Source organism: Tasmannia lanceolata, unplaced genomic scaffold (genome assembly GCF_043159265.1).
Source record: "Tasmannia lanceolata isolate RefF3 unplaced genomic scaffold, GAP_Taslan_0.1 ptg000015l, whole genome shotgun sequence".
Lineage (NCBI taxonomy): Eukaryota > Viridiplantae > Streptophyta > Magnoliopsida > Canellales > Winteraceae > Tasmannia > Tasmannia lanceolata.
Genome location: NW_027518692.1, coordinates 20,483,394 through 20,494,592, shown reverse-complemented (window position 1 = coordinate 20,494,592; position 11,199 = coordinate 20,483,394). Strand labels below are relative to the sequence as shown.

At 38.9% G+C, this 11,199-nt stretch overlaps 1 protein-coding gene across 1 annotated transcript; it reads right to left on the bottom strand.

Annotated features, from left to right (window-relative positions):
- Window positions 1-1,089: 1,089 nt before the first annotated feature.
- LOC143846962 (transcription factor MYB32-like) lies at window positions 1,090-5,671 on the bottom strand. The gene is made up of 3 exons (XM_077355583.1): window positions 5,340-5,671; window positions 5,081-5,210; window positions 1,090-1,916 (listed from the first exon to the last, which is right to left on the bottom strand). Exons 1-3 carry the CDS (start codon window positions 5,470-5,472, stop codon window positions 1,283-1,285), a joined length of 897 nt encoding a protein of 298 aa, XP_077211698.1. The 5' UTR covers window positions 5,473-5,671; the 3' UTR covers window positions 1,090-1,282.
- Window positions 5,672-11,199: the final 5,528 nt, after the last annotated feature.

Here is an 11,199-nt window from a genome sequence, read left to right as displayed (position 1 = left end):
TTGGCCACCCATTCCACCTGCAATCTTTTCTCTCTTACAATTTAGTTATCTTTGGCTCAATACACACAATAAGTGTGTATGGATTGGATGACTGCTTCTTTCCTAAAAGCACCTTGTTGATTAAGGTTGTAGGAGGATCATCCAATTAAAGTGGGGTCCTTTGTAATGAATAGATTATAACTTTTTTAAATACCCTTGGATGGCTACACAAGTTTGGGGGACGGATGTATGGGCAGCAATGTTTTGATAATGGGGCAAACTCACCTTGTTTTACATGTTTTAATGACCTCTAGAAGGCAATTACAATATTAGAAGAGCTCTCAGCAGCCAATAAGACAAGTGTAAAACAAAGTTATTACACCAATTATCAAAAAATGATATATTAATAGCCTGAGGCTATAAATATTCTCACTAATATTTCGATAATGTGGCAAACTCACTCATCTTTTGTCTTTTATTATTCAATTGACTGCTTTGCTCATTTTGGGAATTGTAATAGCCCTTGATAGGTGGTTAAATAATAAAAGGCAAGTGATCAGTTCGTCCCATTATCAAAACATGTGAGTTCGTCCCATTATTAAGACATATCTGTAGCAAAACAAACTTTACTATTCAACGAAGCAAATTAAAACAAACAAAAAGACTAAAATGAGGTGTGTGAAACATCAGCACCCAACCCTTATTTAAAGCAAAAGGAGTTTATTATGTAAATGCACGAGATAGGACAAGTAGATTAGTCTCCTAATGTTCATGTAATACTTATTTACATATTCTAAATCCGTGATGAGTACTAATCAACCACTAATACACCATTCCCGTTGAGCAAAATTATCACACATACTATATGTTAGAAACAGTGTATGTAAATCTGTAATTACGGGAATACTAAATAGATTGTAATCAAATATTACCTTGTAGATGAAACTACTGAATAGATCCAGTAAGAATAAATCTGTAAATAAAAAAAAAAACAGAGAAGATTACTTATCAAGTTGAGGCACGAAGCGTGTTCGCTATCCTTAAAACAAATATCGCCCCTACTATGAGTAATCAATGGTGCAGATGGGTTTAATGGCGTATGTTTCCAGGATACACTTTTCTTGTGGTGATCCAAACCATTCACTTTGAAAGGCTCCACGAAGGACAAACCATAAAGTAAGCCACAAAGGACAAACCACTAGATGACAAAATTATTCCACCATTTGTAATTTTTAATTACAACTTGGTTTTTCACTAAAGAAAAATCAACACTATATACTCTAATGGAGTTTTTTTTTCTCAATCAAGAAAACAATGGTTGGAGATCCGAAGTGACACAAGTGTGCATGAAATCATCCTCCATCAATTCTTCTCCAATCTTCAATTCTTCTCCAATCGTCAATTCTTCTCCAATCGTCGCATTGCCATGAATCAATAGGAATTGATCGGAAGACGGCAACGAGTAACTGTTCTCACATTCTCCCCTTATCGCATTATCGTGACCGTCTATTTCGCTGCCACAGAGTTGAAAGAAATTGGAGTCTGGAAGGCACTTGATGAACAACTCTCCCATTTCAAAATCCATAATCAAATCATGAGAAGAGTTGTTAACTTGAGGAATTTCATGAGCTTGGGCCATTTCAAAATCCATAATCAAATCATCAGAAGAGTTGTTAACTTGAGGAATTTCATGAGCTTGAGGCAGAATTTCTTTCTGGGTTATTAATATTAGAGCTTCATTGGTTTTAGCCACATTGCTTTCGGAACTTGAAGGTGGCGTTGGTGCCTTCATGACCGGCAAATTCTCCTTCTCCTTGGGCTTGCTTTTGCGTGGTTTCGGAGACTTAGTGACACCCTTCTTTGCCAAATTTGTGTTCCAGTAGCTCTTAATTTCATTATCTGTTCGACCGGGTAGTCGTCCTGCTATGAGAGACCATCTAAACAAAACAAAAGGAAGATGGAGGGTTAGAATCATCCGATGAGAGAGGATTTTGATTCAACGCATAAGATATAGGAAAATGAAATGGAGACCTAGAGTAGGACCTTAAACGGGACCTGCAATGAAAATATGCCATGTGTTAAAGAAAAATTTACTTTTTGATTATTTCCCTAAACTAAAGGGATTGCTCTCGTCACTAGTGATGTTGTGGCGTGAAACAATTTGTTCGGTCCCCTTTTAGGTCCTACTCTCGGTCTCCCTAGCATTACTCTAAGATATAAATGGTTTGAATTATTGAAAAAGTAGGCCCAACTTTTAGTTTTGTAGGCTCATATTTTTCCTTAGGCCCTATTTGGATTACAGAAAATTTCTTAAAATGTCGGAAAGCAAAATATTTCTAAAATTTTCTACTTCTTTACCCACATAAATAGATAACTTGTACCAACCCTATTCCATTTTTATTTAGAGGGACCTTCAATTTATGATGATATCTCTCTAAATAAGCCATAGCCATATCATTTCCCTCCAAATCATGGAAAGAAAGAACTTTCTCAAGAAAAAAATTCCATCAGAAATATATTTCTTACAATCCAAATAGGACCTTAAGGGCATGTTTGGCAACCGTGAAAAATTATTCCATAGATAGTGCGGGCCCAATTGTGAAATTGAAGCTGAGAAGGAGAGAGAGACTTTTGAGGGCACGAGTGGTGAACAAAATGACAGTAAAGCAAACTCTTCATGCTTCCCTCACTCCCAAAATAGAGCTTTAAAAATGTGCTCAAAATTGTTTTATGCACATTTTACATTTGCAGAAGGCTATTGTGCAAAATTATCTACTCTCAAAAAAAAAATATGCTAATCAATTTATAAGAATCCAACAAATGAAAGGTCCAAACAAAGGAAATGACAATAATTAAAGATAGCTTTAATGAAGACATGAGGGTGTCAAGGTTGTACCCCACAGCCTTTTCATTTCTACCAATTTTTCAAAGATACATTTTTTAAGACTTAACTTCCTCTATTATTTAATGAAAGAGGAAATGGTTTGTATGCAGTCCAAAGCATTCATTTGGAAGGCCCTTTCGTCGATAGGGTGTGTACCAAAAATCCGTCCTATAGGATCATCCTAACCCTGTCATTTGTGGAGGGGAAAATGGGTAGAAACAGTGTCTGTCCATTTTCCCCTCCACCTTTGATTGGGTTAGGATGATCCTATAGGGCTGATTTTGGTACACACCTTATTCATGGAAGGATCTTCCAAATGAATGCTTTGGATCCCCAAAAAAATGTGCCCCCCCCCCCCCCCCCAATGGTTTGTGAGCCATGCACAGATAACTTATCTGTGCAGTTGCACACAAACCATTTGCATTACAAAGATATCCCTACTTTGATACTGTGTTTTAAGAAAATGATATCAACACTGCAATGTTTTGATATTTCCGGCCAAGTTTCTTGTCTTTTAGTATTTAAAGGGCTTGGAGCGCTGATATCATTTCCCTTTTCTTAATCAAATAACTATCAAAATATGGCTCACGGGTGACTAATTCAAATAGAAAAAAAGCAAAAATGTTTCTAATTGGAAGTGATGAAATAGATGGTTAAATTAACAAAGGAAGTGTCAATTTTCCATGATAAAATTATTTTTTTTTCAGGAATTTCAGACCACGATTCCAATAAACTCGGATTTTCAGCTAGCCTGGTTACAACTCTTCGATATATTTTGGATGGAGGTATCCCGATCCCGTTGCTAGCAAGTGGGACCAAATAATTTGATGGGAGTAATTGCTACACATACAAGGTGGACCAACTTGAGGGATGATTGAAATCTTATGGCCACACAACTAAGGTTGTGCCACACAACTAAGGTTGTGTTCCTTAACCTTCTCGGTAGTGTTTTTGTGATTTTTTCCATGCGGAGAACGAAAAATAAATAAAATTAAAAACTAGAGATTGGTATTTGCCAACCCTAATTCTGAGTGACTAAAACGGCTGAATTCGGGAAGCAAAGCGGAGTTGCTCCAATCAATTCTCTTCCACCTGCTTTGCCCCATCTAAAAAGCAGAGAATGAGGAGAGTTGGAGAACTATTTATTAAAAATCTAAATTGTCTTGGTGCAATTATTAAAAGTCTAAGATGTGGATTCGCTAGGGACCATCGCAAAAGGCATTTTGCAGAATGACTGTTGCATGAGAAAGCAGCCACATAAGCTTAGATTTCGTCTTATTCATTTAATTCATCTATGGTGGGCAAGAGCCGTTCCCCGAAATGCCATCTACAATGGTCGACCCTAGCAAATCCCATATATAAATTTAAGACATTCTTTGATTACTCCCATAACCATGAAGCATGGAGATTTAAATGATGTCATGAACTAACAATAAACCCTAATTAGCATGATATATCGATAATTAAAATTTATATAGTTGATTTTTATTATTGAATTATTTAAAAAGAAAATATTAATAATTCTCAATTAGATAAGAAACACATTTAAATAAATAAAAATCTAATCTAGCGACTAGGGTACGATTGAATGATTTCATATAACGTGTCAAAATGATTGAATATATAAAGGATAAACTAACCTTAATATTCAAATGCCAGAATTTATATTATTATCATTGAAAAACTACATTTGAGGGGGTTTCCTTTGGTAATTATAAGCTTGTAATAAATAGGGGTGCAACTTGGGTCAGGTCAGGGTTGAGCTTTTGCTGAAAAATGAATTGGAATAAAACCGAATCCGACCCGACCCGACCCGATTCAATTCTAAGGTAAAAGCTCAACCTGAAGTCCAAAAAATCGACCCGATTACACACATAATAATAAATTAGAATTAATGAAAGGAAAATGATAGTGCCACCCCTGTCACTGCATTTCCAGGCATGGATTTAGATAGACCTCAGGACAAAGTTGATCCTATTTTGAGCAGAGTTTTTTTATTTCGTGATTTTTAGCCACACTCTCATTGCTTGGAGACACTATGTTCCTGATTTTTGTTTCCTCATTTTTAGCCACACTCTCATTACTTGGAGACACTATGTTCCTGATTTTTGTTTCCTCATTTTCAGCCACTTCACCAACCTTACCCCTCTCTCACCACTTGGATGAAAAAAAAAAAAAAAAAAAATCATGGTGGCCAAAAGTGCCCATAGAGGAAACCTGTTTCCGAGGAGGTTGTGGAGTTTAATGATGAGGTCATCTTCTGCCTCTGAAATGTTACCCCTCTTTATGTCTGGCTTCAGATAATTCACCCATCGAAACCTGCAACTCTTCCCACACCGATTTAGACCTGCATTACATATGAAATATAGGATAGCTTATATTAGCAACAACTAGTTTTGATAAAAGCACTCCATTCTTGATTCTTATATATCTTTCTCTTGTGAAAATTGTGAAAGAGTATTTGTGTGTATTGCACCAGCTCTTTTGGCGAGCAGCCTCCATTTGCCTTCTCCATGGTCTTTAAGGTAAGAAGTGAGGACTGTATCTTCCATGGCACTCCATGGTCCTCTTTTCAGTCCCTCCTTTCCACAGCACTTACACTTACCCATCTCCACTCTTTCTTTAGGGGGCTCTTTCTGATAACTCCACAGACTCTCTCTCTCTCTCTCTCTCTCTCTCTCTCAACGATCAGAGACACGTTGCTGCTGTTCTCGATCAACAAAAGTTATAAAGGCAGATGGAAAATCAATATATTCACAGGGAGATTTCGATATTGACAACCCATAGTACAAGTGAAGTCACTTGTTCAATGATCCAAAGCAATTATGGACCTTGCTACACATGGGTCAATGGTCATGCATCAGAATATATTACTCCATTTGGATTATTCTAAAACCCAAATTTGTGGTTGTGAATCCAAAACGTCGGTTCTTTGTTTTTTTCACCTTCATTTTGTGGGCTCTACTAATTTTTTTTCCTCTCATTTTTTTGAATAATGCTACGGTGACGGATTGGGATCCCAGAACAGAAACGAACTAATAGACTCTTCATACCACAACTTCCTCCTCCTATCTTTTTTACTCTTTTAAAAATGGCAAAACTATCCCTTCTTTCGCCTTGTGGCATATGGAATTTTTCGGTTCTCGGTTAGGCAGCGGGTTTTCTTAGTAGCTCCATTTTTTCCATTGGCTCCGTTGCTTTCGACTTAAAATGAACGTAATAAAATGAGGGCAAAATTTGTTTTAAGCCCATTCTACGCCAAATGAAACAGAGACTTGAAAATATGTGCATAAATAGATATGAAAACTCACTAGATGATTATATCTTATAATTTTATGTTTGATGACTGTTGAGGTCCAAATCTGATTAAGTGCTCGAGCGGGTCCTTCCTCCAAGCTCTTGAACGTTCAGAGGGTCTGCCAAATGATCCTAGGAGAGGGACATGCGCTCAAAGACAAAGAGTTAAGGTCATCCAGAGTTTGAGAACTCTAGAGGAACCCTTCGACACTCAAGTCAGCACGGGAGGTAATAGATGAAACTAAGGTCAAATCAGGGACTTAGACGTACCTCGGTTACACTTACTCTACTCTTTTTTTCTCTCCCCTCCTTGGCTGTGTACAAGTTCCTTTTATAGGTGAAGTTCCCTTGTATTGTGGGAGTGCCTTGTGTTCTTGTCGAGGGCTATCATTGGTGCCTTTGCCTGCGTTGCGTTGCCGGTCTGCTCAACCTTTTTAGGGTAGCTCTGACCATGGATGGGCCTTTCCAGAGATTGCTATGTGTGGCACTATGATGCGTCTTCCCCTAGGTCTGTCGGTGGCTCTTGATTTGGCCAGTGAGGTGGCGCGTGGCCTTTGGTGGTATCATGCTGGAGAAGATTACTGTGATGGTGTGAAGGGGTCATCATGCTAGGTAGTGACATGTCTCGCCACGTGGCCTCAAGGCTCCTTGTGGGCCCAGGAGCCACGTGGCGCCGTGCGACTGGTGATCTAATTTGAACCCCAACAATGACATTTGTTCTTATTATGTGCTCCCTTTATCAACGCCATGTGGAATTCCTACATGTACCAAGGAGATGAAAGAGATCAAAAGTATGTAGATCTCAAACAAAATTTCATCTAGTACTCCAAGTGAATCAACTTCATTATGTTCTTTGATGTATGAGAAGGTCCAGTTCAAGACGAAGCTCCAAATGTTCTAGTAAAGAGTCATCAAGCCATGAAGGAGAGGTCTTCTTGGAAGATTCTAACAAAGAAAACAAAGATCAACAAACGAATTGTGAAAGTAAAAGAATTCAAGATGTCATAGAAATATAGAAATTTAAAGACTCGAACATGGGTAAAAATTATTGAAATATTGCTGAATTCTTTCTGTCAAGTCCTATGGATGATTGTAGACCTTGTCATATGAAGAAGCGAGACATAATTAATGGAAGAAGATAGATCGGCTCTCAATAAAAGTGAAACGTGGGAATTATTTTCCCAGCCAAATAATGTTGAAGTAAATGGGTCTTCAAAGTGAAGCATAATGCACATGATTTAATTGATAAAGCAACGCTTGTGGCAATTCACAATATGGGATATACTATAAGGGGACTTTTGGACTTGTAGCTAAGACAACAATGGCTTAAACCATAATCACATTTCTTTTTGAATGATGCAATTTTATTAAAAGAAAGAAAAAACACCACGACAGAGAAGGTCAAAAGATTGGAAAAGAACACAAAGAGGATCAACTAGCTACAAGAAAAACAATCATCAAGCGAGTAAAAAATTAAAAATCTCCAGAAATGGACAATCCACTCTAGATCTAACAAGTCGGTCTGCCTCTCCATTATCCGACCTCATGCTGCAAAATCTTGTCTATCAGCTCTGAGAATCTCTGAGGGTGAGGATGCCTCTTATCCAACCATATGACAACATTGAGGGAGTCTCCCTACATGACAAGATTATCCAAATCAGATCTGACTGTCAATCTAATTCCTTGAACCTCACACCATCATCATACTTATGGCATGCAAATGATGGAAACTTTCGCAACTTGATATATGAAGAATGCGTTACCTTATCAGAAGATGGATTGTGAGATCTACATGAAACAACTACCAGGATTTGAAAATAAGAAGTTTAATCCTAATCCAACCCGCCACTAAATCTCTCAACCCATCTAACCCGAAATCGGGTCGGATTGGTTCTGGTTCACATTGGGCCAAATAGAAAAATAGAATAAGACAAAGAAAATCAAGATAAAATTAGAGGACGGGTTCAAGTTGGGTCGGGTTGCCAAGGGCTCAACCCTAACCAACCTGAAATTAAATCGGGTTGGCTTTTCCCAACCCAGCCCAACCTGAGCCAAAATCGGGTTGAATCTGTCGGGTTCAAGTTGAGCCCGACCCAAGTTTTTTTTTTAATCGGAAAGCTGGGGTTAGGCAGGACCCCAACCAGAGTATATTAGAAAAATAAAGAGTTACAATTGCATGTAAGCGAACCCCAGGAGTCAACAGAAATAATAGATACATGATCAGGGGGGATATGGGAAGGATGCATTGCAACTCCTTTAAAAGGGAAGTCATGCTTAGAAAGAAAGTCAGCAGCCATGTTTGCCTCACGCCAGATATGAGAAATCTTCCATTCTAGGAACTTGGACAGAAGGATATTAATCTGAGCTATAGTGGCAGATTTGGTCCACGGATTCGGGAATTCTCCTTCGATAACCTTGATTGCTAATTGAGAATCAGATTCAATCCAGATTATATTCACGCCACATTCTTTTTTCTTTTTTCTTTTTTTGTGACGTAGGGTGTCCCCACCCCCTTTGGAAATAGGACTATTCTCTACGGGGCTATTTCAGTGGAAATTTTGGCTATTTCGGTGAATATTTCATAAATTTCGGTGGACTTTTTTAAAATTTCAGTGGATCTATTTAAAATTTCGGTGGAAATTTTGTAAAAAAGGCTAAAAATGAAATTTCGGTTGACATTTCAGCGTCGCCGAAATCATGTAAAGAAATGACTTGATGTAAATTTCGTTTCGGTCGCGGCAGAAACCGAAATACGTTTCGGCCGAAATTTAAAACCATGACGGCAAGGAGGGAGGGGGCTGGGGTGTCGTGAGAAGAGGGAAGGGGGTACGACAAGGAGGGAGGGAGCTGGAGGTGTCGTGAGAAGAGGGGGAGGGGTTACAGCAAGGAGGAAGGGGGTAGGGGTGTTGGGTTGCCGTAAGGGAGGGGGAATGAAGCTACGGGTTACGGGTGGGGCTAGGTTGCCGTAAGGGATGGATTTGGCTTTGGGTTGGGGCGGTAGATGGATTTGGCTTTGGGCTGAGATTGGTGAGGAGGGCGACGATTATGTCCATAGGGATCAAAACCCTAGGGCTCTGATACCGTGTTGGAGAGGAGATGAATCAAAGAAAAGTGAGTTCAGCGAGCTCCCCCTCACTTATGTAATATATATAAGTAGATGAAATGTACAATGACCATCATACCCTAAGGCTAATTACCCATTCTAACACTACTAAAACATGGAATGAAAAGAGAAATAAAATTACCCTAAATTCATCCAACTCAAAAGATAGCTTCATAAACTTTTCTCAAATTCCTAAATCTTCTACCACTTTTCCTAAAACTTCTCACATCCTACCATATCTAAAACTCTCGGCCAATTTGGAGGAAATTGGCTACATATGAAATTCTAAGAAAACCAAAACCTATGATTTGTGGACACTGACACGAGTGTCGTGTGTCGACACGGCAAACCCCCAAACTTTGAAATCGGGACACGGCTAAAATAGAAAGTATATGTGATGATTTGTGGATATGGATTCGTGTGTCCAGTTTCGACATGGATACGAGTTGTCTAAATGAGGTAAACACAATATTCAATAAAAACAGAATGTCACACTTGACACGGTACAAAAACATGTCCAAAGACCCACATTAAGTCTAACACTTCCAGCAATACAAGTGAAAGTGTCCAAAGGAGTGTTGACACGTGTGTCGTGTCGGACATGGCCAGACACATGAGTCGGCAATAAATTTGAAGTGTCGGCCAAATCAGACCAAAACTAATGGACTTTTGGATCCTTGTGAAACAAGGACCGTTGATTTCGGCGCCATCCTTTATCTTTATAATCTTGCATTGATTGGCCTTGGAAAAATATCATGTGGCATAATCTCCATATCATTCGTCGATCCGTGTTACATGGGCATGATCCGACGGTCTAAAATTGCTCGATCATTGATTTGATGTGCTCGGCCTACGAACGGCGTAGATGCACCTGCATCAAGATCTCCCATGAGATATGGACTGTCTGGGTCACATGGTGACGGCTCATCAAATCAACGGTCCTAATCACAAACACGTGTCATATATACTGTCCTAATCCCTGACTATGGTCTGGGGACATCTTGTCCCCGCCCCCTTTTCTGTATTGATCTTTGTTCTATGGAATGGATTGTTAATTTCCATATATATATATATATATATATATATATATATATATATATATATATATATATATATAGAGAGAGAGAGAGAGAGAGAGAGAGGGAGAGAGAGGGAAGTGTTTCTAGTCGGTCGGCTAGAGAACCTTCTCTAGTCTGCCGACCAAAAACAGTGGGCCCATGTTGTTTGGATGATCCAAACAATCATTTGATGAGCCCTGGAATAGATACGGTGTGTCTAAAAAATCAGCTCCATAGGATCATCCTAGCCCTTCGATTTGTGGAGGTTAAAAATGGACAGCGGAGGTTAAAAGCACAGTAAGCCCACGTTGTTTTGATGATCCAAAGCAATCATTTGATGGGCCCTGACATATATAGGATGTGCCTAAAAAATCATCTCCTTAGGATCATCCTAACCCTTCGATTTATGGAGGTTAAAATGGACGTGTATAAGCTTCTCAACTCTGTCTATTTTTAACCTCCACAAGTCGAAGGGTTAGGATGATCCTATGCAGCTGATTTTTTGGTCACACCCTATCTATGCCAGGGCCTATCAAATGAATGTTTTGGATTATCCAAATAATGTGGGCCCACTGTGTTTTCTGGTCGGCGGACTAGAGAAGGTTCTCTAGCCGACCAACTAGAAACACTTTCCTCATATATATATATATATATATGAGGAAAGTCCAAAGATAGATAGAGTGTGCACAAAAAATCTGTTCCACAGCATTATCCTAACCCTTCGATTTGTGGAGGTTAAAGTGGATGGGTATAAACCTCCACAAATCTGTCCATTTTTAACCTCCAAAAATCGAAGGGTTAGGATGATCCTATGGAGCTGATTTTTTGGGCACACGCTATCTATGTAAGGGCCTATCAAATGAATGCTTTGGATCATC

Excerpts from the sequence above, each read along its gene's own strand:
- LOC143846962 (XM_077355583.1), bottom strand. The coding sequence starts at position 5,472 with ATGGGTAAGTGTAAGTGCTGTGGAAAGGAGGGACTGAAAAGAGGACCA. Across the intron at positions 5,211-5,339 it reads GCTGCTCGCCAAAAGAGCTG|GTCTAAATCGGTGTGGGAAG; the intron begins GTGCAATACACA and ends TATGTAATGCAG. Across the intron at positions 1,917-5,080 it reads CACAACCTCCTCGGAAACAG|ATGGTCTCTCATAGCAGGAC; the intron begins GTTTCCTCTATG and ends TGTTTTGTTTAG.